The sequence below is a fragment of the Amphiprion ocellaris genome, chromosome 17, assembly GCF_022539595.1.
Source record: "Amphiprion ocellaris isolate individual 3 ecotype Okinawa chromosome 17, ASM2253959v1, whole genome shotgun sequence".
Taxonomy (NCBI): Eukaryota; Metazoa; Chordata; class Actinopteri; family Pomacentridae; genus Amphiprion; species Amphiprion ocellaris.
The window spans coordinates 2,821,936-2,840,106 of NC_072782.1; the positions used below are offsets into that span (position 1 = coordinate 2,821,936).

The window sequence follows — 18,171 nt, forward strand, 5'->3', positions numbered from 1 at the left end:
TGTTCTGTGTTTCCTTTTTGTCATACTTGTATTTTTTGTCTTATTTTTCTTATTTTGTGTTTTGCTTTATTCATTGTTTTGTGTATCTTTTTGTGTTTTTTTTCTCGTTTGTGTCGCTTCTCCATTTTTTTGGCGCTTTGTAACTTTTTGCCTGATTTGATGTCTCTTTTCTGTTTTGTTTTGCGTCGGTTGTCTCATCTTTTGTCGTTTTGTTCTCGTTGTCATTTTGTGTCTCATTTTTGCATTATTTTGTCTTATTTTTTGTCTTTTCTTGCCTGACTGTTGTTGTTTGGATCATGGCTGAATGTTTTTTGCCTTTGTAGACACTCTGTGATCTGTAAGTTGTAATGTGGAAATGATAAACTGAGGCATAATATTGCTGAAATTGAATGTATTTTTCTGAAGAAACTTCAGGTTGTTCATAATGTTTTGCTCATTAAATGTGAACATCTGTAGAACATACTTTTTTTGAATGAAAACAAAGGAAAAATTTGGAGTTTTATGGGCTAATATGCTGTAGTTTAACTGGTCCAGCCCACTTAAGATCAAACTGGGCTGAATGTGGCCCTTGAACTAAAATGAGTTTGACACCCCTGATCTAAATCAAAAATATCGACCAAAAAAACCCCCAAAATGAAGCAGTTCTTTACCAGAGCTCGTGCGTTGGCTTTGGCCCCCTTGTCCAGTAGAACTTTGGCCATGCGATGGTGACCACAGTGGGCTGCTACATGAAGAGGGGTTAAATGGTCCAGGGTGATGTCGTCGATCTCAGCGTTGTATTGCAGTAGCTGCCTGACACAGTCCATGTGATCCCCCTGAGCTGCCATGTGAATGGGGGACAGACCATTCTGATGCAGACAGATAAAAACAGAGAGAGGAAATGCTGACATGAGAAAGTACAGATGGACAAAGCAAACTGCACATACAGGAAGGAGGACAGATGGAGATAAATTTCTCCGCATTGCCATAAGAAGCTCTCATGCCGAATGTAGCACACAGTCAATAAGATTCAGTTTCTGACGTTCGGGAAACGGAGTCCAGAGTGGATATAATCAACACGCTAGGCTAAAATTGGTTGCAGATAATCTTGCGGCTGTAATATCTGCTAAATATGCACATCTATAGCTCACATTTGAAGGCTCGTTTTTGATTTGAGCTAATTTCCCTCAGTTGGATGAAAGTTTCTGGAAAGTTGGTTATTATTCATTGACTGACTGATCATTAATTTATGGACATCACTCTTTGGAGATTCACAAAGTTATGAATCAATAGAAGATTTTGATTATTAGAGTTGATTACAGGTCACTGGGGCAGTCAGAGTGATTGCAGTGTTTAATCAAATGAATCCACCTTGGTTTTAGCCTGGATAGGAGCACCGTGTTCCAGCAGGATCTCAATGATGCGAACATGACCATTCCTGGCTGCACAGTGGAGAGGAGTCAGCTCATCCTGCACAGAGAGGAGGTAAGAAATTAATATCAGACTGACTGTGGTCATAGATAGACCAAATTTAACCCGCGTGTCGTCCTGCGGGTCAAAATTGACCCGTTTTAAATTTTGAAAATGTGGGAAAAAAATGTAATTTCACAGTGAAATTTTTGATGTCCACATTTTCAACATTTTTGGGAAATCTTTGAACATTTATGGTGGAAAAAGAGAAATGTTAGAAATGTTTCTTAAGAACATTCACTTTGCTGGATTTTGGTAGATTTTTTTGTGAATGTTCTTAAAGAAAACATTAGAAGTTTTACAGATATATATAATCACTTTAGATACTTTTAGGATTTTTTTGGAGGGTTTTTACAAATTTTTTGAAAATATTTACAAGAATTTTCTTGCCAAATTTGGGGGATTTTTTTTTTTTTTTTTTTTAAATAAAACTTTTAAGGGAGATTTTTAAGGAATTATTGGAATTTTCTTCCTCAAGGTTTTGCAAATTTTCAGAAATTTGGGGAATTTTTTTGCAGATTTTTTTGGATTTTTTTCAGACAAGGAAACAATACTTTTTGGTGCCCATAAATGAGGACAACAGGAGGGTTAAAACAAGAGGAGTACGCTACCTTAGTTTTGGCATCAATCTGTGCTCCTCTGTCCAGCAGTAGTCTGACCATCATCACATTGCCCCTCCTGGAGGCTATATGAAGGGGCGTGATGCCATTCTGGTGGAGCAGGGGCAATAAATAAGTCATTTATTATCATCTTTATTCACTGGCATGGGTGACTCTCTACAAGACAACAGTATAATGGAAGATTCATATAAATACAAAGGAAAAACATTTCTGATTTCTCTGATATAATATAATTCACTGAGCTCACACCATGTGAGATAAACTGACCTTAGGTGTGAAGTTTACATTGGCTCCTCTGTTCAGTAGCAGCTGGGCTACACTCATATTCTCATAGTGAGCTGCAATATGTAGAGGTGTGAAACCAGTCTGCAGAGAAAGTGCAAACATTAGACTGTAAATGATGATTATTACAGTTTATCTCCGTTACTCCCAACCCGCTTACACAGATTACACAACAGATCAGAGCATAAAAGATATATAGAAGAAAGGAGAACCTGAAGATATTTATAATACTGTTTTAAGTTTGGGAATTAAACTGCATTTTGTACTTTATATTTATGAAAATATGAAAGCCGTGGCAACTATTTGTTAAATTCAAACACATCACTGGTGCAAATGGGTCAATATATAATTGAGGGACTTTTGAAGTCCATGGGATATATCTTGCATACATTTTTTATTAAAAGTGAAAAAAACTAATGTTTTTTATGTTCATTATGATCATGTCTTTACAAATTTCATAATTATGTATTATGGAAACAATCACTTATTAATAAAAATGACTGGATATCATTAAAATATCAACTAAATAACCATCTGAATTTAATAACAACCACCTTCTAATGAGCTAAACAATAATAAAATGAGTTTATTCAGAAATAGTTTGGATTGTGTTCTTTTTATTAAGTTGAGATAATCATGGCAGATATTTGGTTTTTGGCAATATATCAAATTTTATATGGAAAATAACAAATTGTATCTGTGTCCGAGAAATAACTCTCCACTAAGTTACCCATTACAAAAACACCTCTCCAGGAAGTGTGTTAATTCCAGATCACATGACCTGCTCCACATGATGTCATTTCCTCCTGAAGAAAAGACTGGCCAGACTCCAAGGCTTTCTGAGTTATTTAATATGAAGTAGTCAACAGGTTTACTACAATATCTTTAGAAATAACTTTCAATTTCAATTTTACTCAATTGTATATATAATATTTAGAAGAATCTTTCTGTAAAATGCCATGTGGTGTTTGGTTTTGTTGATTCTAAGTCTGAAAACAGCAAAAATGTCAACTATGTTACAAAAAGTCCCGCAATTATATATTGACCCAGATGTATTTTTCTATGCTTCTGCATCACACTCTTCTTTTTGTCATCTAAGCAAACCGTCACAACAGAGTCTCGGTGAGTCTACCTTGCTGAGCACGTCAGGGTTGGGGTCGTTCTGCAGGAGGACTGCAGCGGTTCGGGTGTCATCGTTTCGGGCAGCGATGTGCAGGGCGGGGAGGCGGACCTTGCCTTTGGTGCCGTAGTTGATGAGCAGCGCCACGACGTTTTCATGGCCCTGCTGGAGGGCCACCGCAAGGGGAGTGAAGCCGTCCTGAGGGAGGGAGGCGATGAGTGGAAGAATTGAGAGAAGAGAGGCAAAGATGAGGAGGCGGGTTAATCAGGGCAGGATTAGCATCTTAACTTTCACCCCTTTCTACTAAGCATGCTGAGATACAAGTGTGTGGCAGGATACTGGAGAGAGAAGGTAAGAAATCACTGTACTACACCTACTAAGCAATAAACTATTGTTGCTGTGGCGTTAACATCTTAAAGTGTTTACACTGTTGTGCTTTCAAACGGTGAGAGAATTGTCTGATTTGATTCTGAATGCCACTTGAAATACAGCAGCAGAATTTTCACTCTGAGCAGTAATTGTTCAGGGGTTAAGAGGTGAAACAGCAAGAACAGAAAAAGAGGAAGAGGCGAGGACAAGACAGAAATTGAGATGAGAGAAAGTAAAGAGAGAGAGCCCATTCTAGACCATGTGATGTTATGTTTTTTAGTGGATGCAGTCATCCTCATCCTCATCATTTTGTGGTATTATTAGAAGCATTAATGTGCATTTTCTCACGAAAAACAACTCCACTAGTTATATATTACTTACAATCAGTCACAAATGTCTAAAACAGACTCCAAGCGAAGGGACATGGACACCTAGAAATGGGCTTAAATATGATCCCATAGTGTTGTACTGTAATTCTAACAGCTTTGGCATCTACAGGTAATTTTCCTGTTTCTAGAACATACAGTTTTGGGATTCACTGATCGGTAAAGCTACTTGATGAGAGGATTTTTATTTCAGTACAAGCCATTTCATCCCTCTGATGTATATCAAAATGTGTGTCCTCTGTAACAAAGACCTCTGTTTCACTTTACTCCATTTTTTTCTCTCACTGGCCCACAGATGGTTTTATTTCTCTGAACCAGAGGTGTCAAATTCATCTTAGTTCTGGGGCCACATTGAGCCCAATTTGATCTTAAGTGGATCGGACCAGTAAAATCACAGCATAATAACCTATAAATATTGATAACTTCTAATATTTCCTTTTGCTTTAGTGCAAAAAAGCACATTCTGGAAATGTTCACATTTAAGGAATTATCTTTCTACAAAACATCATGAACACCCTGAAATTTCTGAGGAAAAAATAAATTCAATTTTAACAACATTCAGTTTCACTTTATCATTTCCACGTTACAACTTCCAGATCACAGAGTGTCTACAAAGGAACACAACATTTAGTCACAGCTATCTGGAACTGAACGTTATAGTATTCTACTCAGTGATCAAAACAACAGAAATCAGCCAAACCACAACAAAAACAATACAAAATACTATAAAAACGAGACACAAAATGCCGTAAACAAGACACAAAGTGACAAAAAACAAACAAACAACAAAAACGAGACAAAAAATTACACAAATGACACAAACAAGACCAAAAATGACAAAAGCAAGAAACAAAATGACAAAAAATAGACAAACAGCACAAGCGAGACAAAAAACACAAAATGACACAAACAATGCACAAAACAACGAATAAAGCAAAACACAAAATGACAAAAATAAGACAAAAAACACAAGTGAGACAAAAAGGAAACACGAAATGACAAAAATATGAGACAAACAACAAGTCGGAATTAAAACAAGACAAAAAAACAACAAAAACAAGACAAAATAATCTAAAAATGAGACACAAAATAACAAAAGAACAATGAAATATCTAGTATTTTACTTTACGATCAAAACAACTTGTCATGGTCTAGAAATGATTTTAAATTTATAGTTTTACTAATTTACAATCTGCAGTTAATGTCTTCTCTGGAATTTTTAACACTTTACAAGGCCATCCCGCAGGTTGGATTGGACTCTGGCGGGCCGGTTTTGGCCTGCGGGCCATACGTTTGACACCCTGCTCTAAACGATAAAAGCCTGACAGTTTGTGAGCATCTTCCATGCAACAGTCCCAAAGTTTAAGGAGGTAATTACTCTTCATCAGTGTAGTTTAACATCAGACTAAAATAATCGATGAAGCTGCCTGTTTGACGAGACACGTACCTCAGTTGGGAGACTCTGATTGGCTCCGTTCTCTAGCAGGAACTTGACCACTTCTAGATGGTTCTCTTGTGCTGCCATGTAGAGAGGACTGAAGCCTTTCTGTTGGGGCAGAAGTGCATTATGTAAAGTTACACACACAGGAACACACAAGATGGACCTCAGCCTGAAGTCAATAAAAACATGAAGTCAATTAAACAAACACACAAACATACAGTGCTGTGAAAACCTTTTAGGTACTAAGGATGTTTACATTCTCATCCATCATGCATTAGGAAGGAGTCAGGTGCCTAAAAGAGCCCTGATTGCACCACGATAGAGTCAGTTTAGGGTTACATGAAGACATAAAGATGCTTGAAACAGCCTCACCATCACACACCTTGGAAAACTTGTGCACCTAGGAAAATTGGTGCAGTTTTGAAGGTAAAGACTTGATCTGATTATGGTTGTTTTTTTTTGTTTATAGCACTTAGTATGAAGTTTAGTTGTCCATAAACACTATTCATATTTTTTATTTTGTCCCTTTGTAATTCACTTTTACATAATATCATGCAAAGATATCAGTCAAACATAGAAATAATTAATTAAAAGGTGTTTTTCTTTACACGCTCATTCATACAGATACTAAATATAAATACACAGATAAGCTCCTAACCAGGATTTTTCTGCCTCGATAACATTTCAGTGCCCTCCAAAAGAGGATTTAGCTAACCCTGTAGGATAATCTACAGCACTAAAATTAGACAAACTGAGATTAAAAATAGCAATTATTCGTTTAAGCCAGTTTTGTTGATTAGGGTTTTATTTATTCAAGCACAATAGATAGTTTTGGTTGTCAAACCAAAAATCCATATATTTCTGTCAAATGAGGCAACGCACAGTGATCCTAACTACAGTCATCCATAGTCATCCCCCTGAGGCTGAAAAACCTGCAAACCAATACACACTACAAGCGAAAAACACACACACAGAGTTGCTCATAGATTCGTCTCGCAGAGACTCACATGTGACTGGGCATTAACGTTGGCACCGTAGTTGACGAGCTCAGCCACCACTTTCTCCTGCCCGGCCAGCGCTGCGATATGGAGAGCAGTGTTCCCTTTCTGGAGGTCACGCAGAAAAAAAAAGAAACCCACAGAAGGTTAGAGAAGAAAATTAAAGCGAATGAGAGGTAAATTAATGGCCTAGATCTCTGCGATGAGAACTCCACTCTGAAATGCACACAGAGTATTGTATACATGATAGAAACCGAAAAGGAAAGCAGCACAGTTTTGTTCAGATTTATATTTTAGACAAACTATTACAATGACGGAAGCATCCGGTATCGAGCTAAAGAAAGTAAAGGAACAGAAAGCAGGTTTAATTGGCTTTGCAGTAACATTGCACATACGTTTCAGTTTGCAAAAAAGCATTTCAGTAAATTAAATTTATATATGAAAACATTTTGATGGTCCATTTCTGCTGGGTCGATGCATAAAATGAGCTTAAAGTAGAAGCTTTTCCAGTACTGCATGTTTTAAATGTTTTACTGCACTATAAAACAAAAAAAAGTTATTTTTACGGTAAAATTCCAGCAGCTGTGGTCGCCAGAATACTGTCGTAAAATTATGGTAAAAGATTTTCTCCATAAAAGGTAAAGAAATGTATTGACACTGTTGATTTTACTGTTAAAAAATGTCCTTCATTCTATATTTTACTATAAAAAAGTTTTAACCTTTAAAAACTTGAAAATTTACATGAAAATACCAAATAATATAAAGCTTGTGTAACTTATTATAAATATTACAGCATGTTTTCATTATCAGCACAAGAGTTTGTGTATTTAACATTCAATATATGTATTTTTAGCTATTTAGCTGTCATAAATATTAAAGCATATGTCCGTTATTAACACAAAAGTACATCAGTTTGACCGGTACAAACTGAAATTTTTAACAACAACAATATGTACATCTAACAGTGACATTTTTTATTATTTTGAGATATTAATGCAAAAATTACAGTATTGATTTGCATTTTTCCATGAAATAACTGTGCAAGAGTAAAGAAATGTATTTTTTAAGAGAAAAAAAATGTAAAAAATACCCTTTTCTCCTGATTACCTTATTTACGGTGATTCAGTTTTTACTGTCATGTTTTACAAACATTTTTTACAGTGTTCTGGCCAGATGCTAATCAGTTATCTTGTGAAGCCGCCTGTGTTTTTGTGGTTCAAGGTATCAGATTAGTGGGTTAGCTCTTCTTGCAACTGCATTTCAGCTGAATTGGCTAAGCTAAGTCAGGCACTGCAAAGTTGTAATAGTTAAAGTTTACAGAGTGAATACGAAGAGAACAAAATTACCTTTGTGGTTGCTTCCAGCTCGATGCCAGCGTGTAGGAGCTCCAACACCATTTTGACGTGACCTTCTTTAGAGGCCAGGTGTAACCCGTTAAGACCATTCTTAGGGAGAAAACAGAGATTTAATCAGGTTACAGCGGGAAAATTTGAAAAAAAGAAGACTTATGAAAATATTAATCATTTATTGTGATGAACTGTTCATAATTTTGCTTAAACGGGGGATTAACTGCATTTTAAAGCTTCAATAATAGTGGAATTATCAGGATTACTGTAATTACACGCACACAAGGCCATCAGTGACTGCTTTTGTCTCTTTGGCCTCCATCATTAACACTTTTGGCCACAGCTCATGACATGAAAGCACCTCATGACCTTAAAGAACATAAAAAAAAGTTACTATTCATGCAGAAACAAGAGAACAATATGTGTAACTTCTGCTGCTGAACACGATCAACTATAAAGCTCACAGTCGCTCACATGTTTGAAATGCATCTTCTGGGTCAATCTATAATTGAGGGACTTTTGAAGTCTACGGATATATCTCGTATATATTTTTATTACAAGTGAAAAAACTAATGTTTTTATGTTCATTATGATCATGTCTTTACAAATTATATAATTATTTATTATGGAAACAATCACTTATTAATAAAAAATGACAGAATATTACTAAAATGTCAGCTAAATAACCGTCCCAATTTAATACCAACCACCTTCTAATTAGCTAAACAATAATAAAATGAGTTTATTCAGAAATAGTTTGGATTGTGTTCTTTTTATTAAGTTGAGATAATCATGACAGATATTTCTTTTTAGGCAATATATCAAATTTTATATGGAAAATAACAAATTGTATCTGTGTCCCAGAAATCACTTTCCACTAAGTTCCCCATTACAAAAATACCTCTCAAGGAAGTGAGTTAATTCCAGATCACATGACCTGCTCCACGTGATGTCATTTCCTCCTGAAGAAAAGACTGGCAAGACTCCAAGGCTTTCTGAGTTATTTAATATAAAGTAGTCAACAGGTTTACTACAATATCTTTAGAAATAACTTTCAATTTCAATTTTACTCAATGGTATATAGAATATTTAGAAGAATCTTTCTCTAAAATGCCATGTGGTGTTTGGTTAGAATAAAAGAAATGTTGATTTTAGGCCTGAAAACAGCAAAAATGTCAACTATGTTACAAAAAGTCCTGCAATTATATACTGACCCTTCTACGCCGATAGACATTTAGGAAAGGAGACACACTGCACCATCTGATCGCTGCAACATACACCCATTTTCTCCAGCTGTGCAGAACATCGCTCGTCTACTTACTGTGCCTCTAAAAATAACTGATAAACCCACAGAGGCAGCACAGGGGACTCGGTTCTGACAAAACGAGCAACCTGATGAGACCGATGAGTAAGGAGAAGAGCGAGGGAGTAGTGATGGTGGTGGATGTGGGGAGGGGGAGGCAGACAACTGTTTTATCTCAGCGTTGTCTGTCCGTCTATCTGCCTGATTGCCTGTCGGTCTTTGTGGCTGGCTGGCTACATATTGAATCAGTGGAAGTCTCGGCTGCTGTAACCAATCCGCCCACCAGGAGTCTCAGCGATCCGCTCTGCTCTCGGGCTTCTCATCATACTGCAGTGTCACTCAATTCAAATGGGTAGCACAGCCTCTCTGCGAGCATGCGCACGGCGACGGGAAACGCACTGTAAGTTACGGTTAAAAGCAGTGTGTTAACGTCTGCTGCGTGTCCATGTGACGGATCAAATACTAGCTTCATTAATGGCATTCCTACAGACACCTGCATGTGTGAATCTCATGCATCCATGCACCCTCACGGAGAACGGGCCTCTCAGTCCATACAGGAGGGAGACAGTAGCAGTGAGACAACAGCCTGCAGGGTTGTAGCTATAGCAAGGACAGGTTACTGCTGCAGAATCACATAAATCACATATAAAAATACCATCTCTGCCCTTGCCTCAGTCCTGAGTTAAAAGCCATTGATAAAATGGTAAACAAAAAAACAAAAAACAAAAAAAACCCACTCAGAACAACAGAAAAAAGCACAAAAGAATGAACTGATTAGGAATAAAATTCTTCACAGATATGGGTATGAAATGCAATTACTGCAGATCTTATCAGCAGTATTTATTTAGCCGATTACAATCTTAATACACGGATATGAAGTACCCTAGAAAACTGTGCATAATGTTCATTTCCTGTTGCTTCAGTAGCCACCTAGACCAGGGGTGTCAACTCATCTTAGTTCAGGTTCCACATTCAGCCCAGTTTGATCTAAAGTGGGCCGGACCAGTAAAACCACAGCAGAATAACCTACAAATAACCACAACTCCTAATGTTTCCTTTGTTTTAGTTCAAAAATGTTCATATTTAAGGAATTATCTTTTTACAAAACATCATGAACAACCTGAAATTTCTTAAGAAAAATACATTCAATTTCAAAAACTTTATGCCTCAGTTTATCATTTCCACATTACAACTTCCAGATCACAGAGTGTCTACAAAGGAACACAACATTTAGTCATCTGGAACTGATGATATAGGACTTTATAATCAAAACGATAAAAGTTAGACAAAAAATAGATTCAAAAAAACATCAAAAACAAGACAAAACATTGCAAAAACAAGACAAAACAAAAGTGAGAAACAAAGTAACAAACAAATTAGACAAATGATGCAAAACAAAACAAAAGAGACAAAAAATCTAGACAAAAAAGTTGAAAGCGACACAAAAATGGACAAATGACAAATGAAACAAAAATGTCATACAATAAAGCAAAACACAAAATGACAAAAATAAGACAGAAAATATAAGTGAAACAAAAAGGAAACACAAAATGACAAAAACATGAGACAAATGACAAAAGTCAGACAAAAAACTACAAAAACAAGACAAAATGTAATAACGAGACACAAAATGACAAAAGAACAATGAGCAATCTAGCATTTTACTTTATAAACAACTTGTCATGGTCTAGAAATGATTTTAAATTTATAGTTTTACTAATTTTCAATCTGCAGTTAATGTCTTCTCTGGAATTTTTACACTTTGAGGGCCGGATTGGACTGTCTGGAGGACCGCTTTTGGCCCGTGGGCCACAGGTTGGACACCCCTGATCTCGTCTCTCTGCCTCTGCCTCTCTCTGGTGTATTTGCTTGTTGCTTTCATCGGTAGTACAACACACACTGGGGGAGTTGGGCGTGCATTCTTCATGTTCACACTTCCATCTCAGTGGCGGTGTTTTGTTTGTATAAAAGCACTACTTGTCTATTCATTCACCAAACATCAGACCTCACAGCTAACGACTCATATAAGCATCCCAACCACACACATTCAGCCTACTTTTGTTGTCTTGCAGTCATGACGCAACAAGGTGTAAGAGAGCCGACAGCCAGGCTGGAGATTGAGCGGATTATAATCTGATATACTTAATTATTAATGTACACTACTTTAGACAAAGACGGAGAATCAGGGGGTCTTTGAGTCATGAATTTATAATTTTCTTTTTGGTAATCTATTTTACATCCTTTGCTGATTCTGCCAAACAGTGTTCCACTGAGAATATTGTGCATATTCTGCATGTGGTGCATTCAGATATTTCTCTAAAGGCCATGCTCTGCACACTTTGTTCTTTCTCAGTGGAATAAACTGAAGTACCATTCTCCATTCAACCGCTTTCATAATCACGACCTTCTACCGAGGGGAAGCCTTTTTATTTCCCACAAAGTGGAGAGAAAGTAAGTCCACGCACGTGTTTCTGTAAGGATTTTAAAGGTTTTCTTATTCATTTTTATTTTACAGTGAAATTCTTTATTTGCGTGTTCCCTTGGCAGATAAAACTAACCAGCCATCTAGCATATGAAACATTAATCCACTTTCAAAGATATACAGCAGGACTGATGTGAACTCTAGAACAAAAATACCCATTCTAACTTCATTCTAATATAATACAGTATATATATGTGGTACATTACCAGGGCCCGACGCATTTATCAACTGGCAGATTAAATCATCATCGGCCGGATTTTTGCCGATTAAACGCCGATATATTCACAATTTCTCATAAAACAGTAAATGCTGTTGAATGATGTCCTTGTGCCATTTGTCCAATTCATGGAGCTTCACTTTGTTTTCCTCTCTGTTGTAAAGTCAAACAAATACTAAAGGACAAAGTATTGTAAAACAGTAAACTGTTCTGCCTGTAATTCATATCTTTGTTGCTGTTAGCATTAAGGGGCCAAAAGTTATTCATTCATTATATATATTTTTTAATTAATCGGCTGATTAATCAGTTAACGTAACTTTTTCTACCAAATATCGGAATCGGCATTGGCCTCAAAAAATCCATATCGGGCGAGCTCTAGATGTGATTAAGTACAGGGCTGACAGTAACCAGAGAAAACTCTTAACTCTTCCCAGTATGCTTCCCCTCGGCAAGAACTGAAGGAGTTGGAAGGTGATTCTAAGGCAAACTGCATTTAAAGTGTCATGAACTTCTTTCTTGCTCTGGTGGAAATTTCTCCTGAGAAACATCAACAGCTCACCAATAAAGTCTCCCTGCCTCGGTCTGCTTCTTGGAGCTGCAGAGGTTCAGCAGCACTCTTTGACTTTTTACAGTGGACTGTAAACTTTACTGCTTCAGCTCTGTCCTTGCTTCAGGAGCTGGTAATGTTATTAGACTCTGATAAGTTACCTATATCATTTTACAGACGATTATGAGATTCCACTTCTTCCAGAAAGCATCTTGACTTCTCCAGAGAACCTGCAGACTCATTGCATCGTACCACTGTTTATATTTATATTCACTTTTTCCATTGTGATACTTCAAAATACATTATAGAAACACAATTTATGTGTGTATGCACTCATTCAAAAACAGATATGTAGGTTTCTGTACACTGCTGACCTTCCAATAAACCGCTTTATATTTACTAGGTAGGCTTTTGAGCCCCTTTTAACCCTCTTTATGATATTTTTTCTCTATTTATTCTAATTCTTTATATTCTTTATATTGCATTGTCTTACAGTGTGTCACTACTGCACTATTTCATCCTCATTTCTCATCCTTGTACATGTTGTAAATATTATTACTACTGTTCTACTATTATTTTATTTCTATTACTACGTCTCTTGCTATATAAGCTGCTGTAACAATGTGAATTTCCCCTGGCGTGGTGAGAAATAAAGGACTTATCCTATCTTGTCTTCTTCTCTATTCATTGAATTTAGTCTACATTTTTTCTCTGTTATATTTTTCCTGTATGTATTATATTTTTCTGTCTTTGTATTTTTAACCTACTCTTAATTCTTGTCTTTTCGGTGGTACTGATGGTCTCTGGGAGGAACAATATTTTGTTTTTTGTGTACACAGATGGACAGAAAAACAACAAATAAAGAAATCCTGAACCTTAGGTATTCATCTGAAGTCAACACAGTGTAAATTTAATTTATTTACAAAGTTTTATGGACTGTTTTCAGTCTTTCCTGAATGCGTTTTGACTCCTCTAGAGAGTCCAGACGTCTCGTATCAAACCACAAGAGATCAAACCCACATTAACACACAGAGAGCAATAGTGAAAACACAAGCTTGAAAAAAGAAGATATGATCGGCATACCTTTTGTTAGTTTTTAATTTCAGAACAAATATGTTTCAATTCTGTGTGATACTATGAGTAAGTACTGCTCTGTAGGCTGATTTTTATTAAGTAGTGTGAATGCTCACTAATCACTGTAATTGATTTTGATATGAGGCACAATTTAATTTGGTGTTTTGCTAATTGAAATCCGTGGGTGGCATCTTTTTTACTCCCACTGGCACACAAACACACACACACACACACACACACACACACACACACACACACACACACACACACACACACACACACACACACACACACACACACACACACACACACACACACACACTTTGGGTGGATGTTCTAGCTGACTGAAGCCATCTTACTTGATTAGCTGTGTTGATGTCTATTCCATTCTTGATGTGATCCAGAGCTTTGTCCAGGTTCCCTGAACGAGCTGCACGCAGAAAGCTGGTGGCTGCATCGGCCTGCAATTAATAAAGAAGAAGAAGAAGAGAACATGTTAATGACATTATTTGTAAACACTTAAAAACTAGCCTGTTGTTTGGCAATCATTCTGATTCACAAAAAAGCACAGCAGCTCCTTCACCTGCTGAGGAAACTGAGGACTTTTAATGTCAGCAGAGACACTTTAACTCTGGTTTACACCTCGCTCACTGAATCCAACCTCACATTCAACATTTCATCCTGGCACAGCTCCCTCTCCACCAAACACAAAACTAAAATCATTGGTTCACCACAAACTCATGTCTCTGAACTGTAGAGCCGCTCTGTGATCACAGACGACCCTCTCACCCTCCATCACTCCTTCCAGTTACTTCCATCAAGCAGACAATACAAAATCCCACATAAACATCTATAAAAAAAATCCTTTATTCCTACTGCAATATCCACCTTGAACAAAAAAGACACCGAACACTACATACATGTATTTTTATCGGCTGCTGTTTCTCTTTAACAGTTCTTTGAGACATTTGTACTTCGTGAGCTTGTGTCTAAAGTGTGTTTTTATATTTATATGTGTTGTATTTTTATTGTTGGAGCCTGTCAAAGGAGGATTTCTGTCATCGTTTGGGGCAGACAATAAAGTCTGTCTGTCTGTCTGTCCGTCCATCCATCCATCCATCCATCCATCCATCCATCCATCCATCCAACAGATGCTGGTCAGGGTAAGAACTCATTACTTGTCCACCACCAAGGTTACAATTAAAGATAAAAGTACAAACTGTCCGACTGTACCAACATTAGTAGATCTAAAATATGCACAGATGCTTTCCCAATATCAGCTGTTCCTCCGACGTCATCCAGAAGTTCTCGATATCAGGATGTAGTTGCACTAAAAGCCCCAGTCAGGTTACACATCTTAATCCATTACAATAACGTAACAGCACTTTAAGACACACGGCAGTATGCAGGAAATATGATACTACTGTACATTCACTGGTTCTCCTGCCCTCTAAGAGGCTTAAAATGTCAGACTCCATACAGTGGAGTTTCGCCCACACTGCGAGTTTGGCAGGCATTCATAGCGCACTTCGCCACAAGCTCTGCTGTCTGCCTGTCTGATCTCAGGCAGGGAAGCTCCTGACGTTTGTGTCTCGGTGTTTGTACGCCCACCTCTGCATTCATTCATCAGCCGATAGTGTAATTCAGCTGACCTGCACAACGAGACGTTTCCAATGCCCCGAGGAGGAAGCTCTGCGTGGTGTACTGTACTCCTGACCCTCTCTCCACTCCTGTCACTGGCAACATTACATATCTGTTTGAGCTGTTATTCCTAAGTGGTTTAATCATCCTGAATGGCTGAAAGGCACGTCTGCCCTTTTCAAATAACCCAGATGGGGTTTTTTTTCTCCTCTCGTGTGTGCTGATGCATCGGCAACCAAAGTTCTCTGTTTTTGGGAATCAAGCATTTGATTTTATCAAACAAACAAATGAGATTTTTTGCTCTTATGGCAGCCTTCTTTGTATTTACTACCATTTTCTCTCAGTTCTGGACTTTTTCTAAATTTACACCCCATTTTTCATTCTCACCTCTTCCAATTATTGCCTTGTCACATCCTTCCTGCTGTAATCCCATTTACTGTAACTGTCAAGTGAATTTCAAGGAAACTTTATAGATGTTGTAAAGAATAAAGAAAATGTGAATTAGGCTTGTTTCCATTAGCTGTGTTGAGGCGAATAAATCAGGCTGGTAGTATAGGAAGGTAGTCTAAGATGAAAACAAAACCAGTTGTTTGTATCCAGCTAAAAAACTTTGAAAAACAAGGACCAATTTTAGACATCCACAACAGAAAAATTTACAGGAACTGTAGCAACTTAAACGAACAAAAGTCATTGAGAGACTGAGGCGGGGTGTTTGACGTGCTAAACAAAAAGAATCCACTGAGATTTGCAAAGAATAAATTTAACATTTTGTCAAAGAAAAAAGATAATCAACTTATGTTAATGTGCACAAAGTCACAATCAAAATAATCAAAACGATCGAAGAAAAATACCGGTCAACAAAAAACACGGCGAACCAGCTCATCTCCTCTCAAACAATGAGAAAAGTCAAGACAGGTGAACAGGTGAATATATTTGCTTGATCATCCCCGCCCATATGCATCTCTCTATTCAAAATAATCACAAAATAATATCATAACCAAACAAACACAAACAACAAGTAGTATGCCCCTTAACCTTATAATAAAAACAATTCATTCATGGCTCCTACAGGAACTGTTTCCAGTCAGGAAATTTGTAATCGTTCTTTCAGCTTAGCTAAATTTTTGATGTGTTTCTTGGTGAAGGTGAAGACAACAAAAGAAACGGAAACATCTGCGAACTTAATCAAAAAAGGTGTTTCCATCACTCATGTGTAAAAATAGTAAAAAAAAAAAAAAAAAAAAAGTCAAGAAAATCTTTGAAATGAAGGATTTTTACATTTTATTTTAGCTTTTTCTAATGCAAAACTTGAACAGAGTTGATTCAAGTTGGGATGAAGAAGGACGGCGATCCAACATCTCAGTAGAACATGTAAGAGGCATTAATGTGTCCTTTTACACTACTTTAAGACAGAAGATAGAAATGTACACTGGGGCACAGGTTTGAGCCAATATCCAAACTTAGGATGGGGCTGGGTAACTGTTTTTTCCATTTAACAACAAATATGTAGGTTTCTTTTAACTGTCAGTTATAGTTTTCCTTCCAATAAATAACTTTAAACCTTTTAGGTAGCCTTTAGATTTCCATCTGCATTACATTTCATTATACTGCAAGTCTTAGACAAGTATGGTTGGCACCCATTAGCATCCTTTGATATGTTTTTTCCTCCCTCTATCCTACTTTTTCCCACTCCTGGCACTCAGAACTGTGTCTGAATAGTGCTGTCATCTCTTCTGTATCTAGTGTCCGTTCTTTGAACATGAGAGAACTGAGAGACAGGACTTCAAACAGTCAGTGACAGGAGCCTTCCCTCTTAACAATATGGTGTGGATGTAGTAGTTGTTTGTCACATTATGTGAGTCTCTTAGGGATATTCTATATTTAAAAAACTAGGAATAGAAAAGAAAAGACACCTTTACATAATGTGGTAACTTGTTTTTGTGACATTTATTGCTGGTTAACTTCACACTTAAGGGATCGAAACAGGCGCAACATTTTATTGTCTAAGTATTCAGCTGTGTATATTTACTATATATTCTGACTTCTACTCTGCAGCCAAAAGTCGTTTCAGATTTCACAGTCGACTCCTTTGATGTTCCTCTTCTTCTGTGCTCTGAAGTGCTCATGACTTGTGCTGTGTTACTGATCAGTCTGCACCTGCATCCCTCCTCTTCTTCCCCTCCACACCACCGCTTCATGAACCACTTTTTCCATGTGCATTCATCATCTGCAATATGTGCTAATGAGTGTTGGCCAGTTTGAGCACGAGCCACGAGCTGACCACATTTAGCAGAAAATGAAAAATCCTGCGCCGCCTTCCTTCCAGAAACTCATTCTACACCAGTTTGTGTTTGTGTTGCTGTCGGGCTGGAATCCATTTTCCTCCTACCGCCTCTACAGCTCCTTCTCCTTTGTTTTTTCTGTCCAGCTTTCCTTTCATTCTTCCCTCCACTCCTCTACATTATTTCCCGTCGGTTACACCAAATAATGGAATTACTGAAACCCTCGCTCTCCACCACTCAGTGCTGTAGGAACACGTCCTGCCTCTAACCTGCCTGCAGCTTAATGGCCTTTTCCTCCTCCTGCTGCTGCTCGATTCCTTCTCTGGCTCACACATTCTGCTTTGTTTTCCCACATTTACCTCGTCACCACTGACAGGGGAAGTGAATGAGACTGATCATCTAGTTACAGTGCAGGAAGACCTCGGTTCCTGGCATCCATATGGATGAACTTGGCCTCCAGCAGGACATAGCGCCAAAACAAAAATACAAAAACTGCTCAGGAATGGCTCGAGGAACATGACAAAGAGCCTAGGGCTGAGGTGTCCAACATGCGGCCCGCGGTCCTCCAGAGGGTCCAATCCGGCCCTCAAAGTGTAAATATTCCAGAGAAGACA

General features: G+C 37.6%; 1 protein-coding gene across 8 annotated transcripts in view; it reads right to left on the minus strand.

Moving 5' to 3' along the window:
• The window catches only part of LOC111565724 (ankyrin-1-like), a 132,200-nt gene that overhangs the window by 46,833 nt on the left and 67,196 nt on the right, over positions 1-18,171 (minus strand). For all 8 annotated transcript variants that reach the window (XM_055019066.1, XM_055019065.1, XM_055019064.1 and 5 more), the window contains exons 3-11: positions 13,994-14,095; positions 8,012-8,110; positions 6,675-6,773; positions 5,674-5,772; positions 3,484-3,669; positions 2,337-2,435; positions 2,061-2,159; positions 1,351-1,449; positions 651-848 (exon numbers count right to left, since the gene is read on the minus strand). In XM_055019066.1, the coding sequence (XP_054875041.1) occupies positions 651-848; positions 1,351-1,449; positions 2,061-2,159; positions 2,337-2,435; positions 3,484-3,669; positions 5,674-5,772; positions 6,675-6,773; positions 8,012-8,110; positions 13,994-14,095 (1,080 nt within the window). The remainder of the gene's footprint in view (positions 1-650; positions 849-1,350; positions 1,450-2,060; positions 2,160-2,336; positions 2,436-3,483; positions 3,670-5,673; positions 5,773-6,674; positions 6,774-8,011; positions 8,111-13,993; positions 14,096-18,171) is intronic.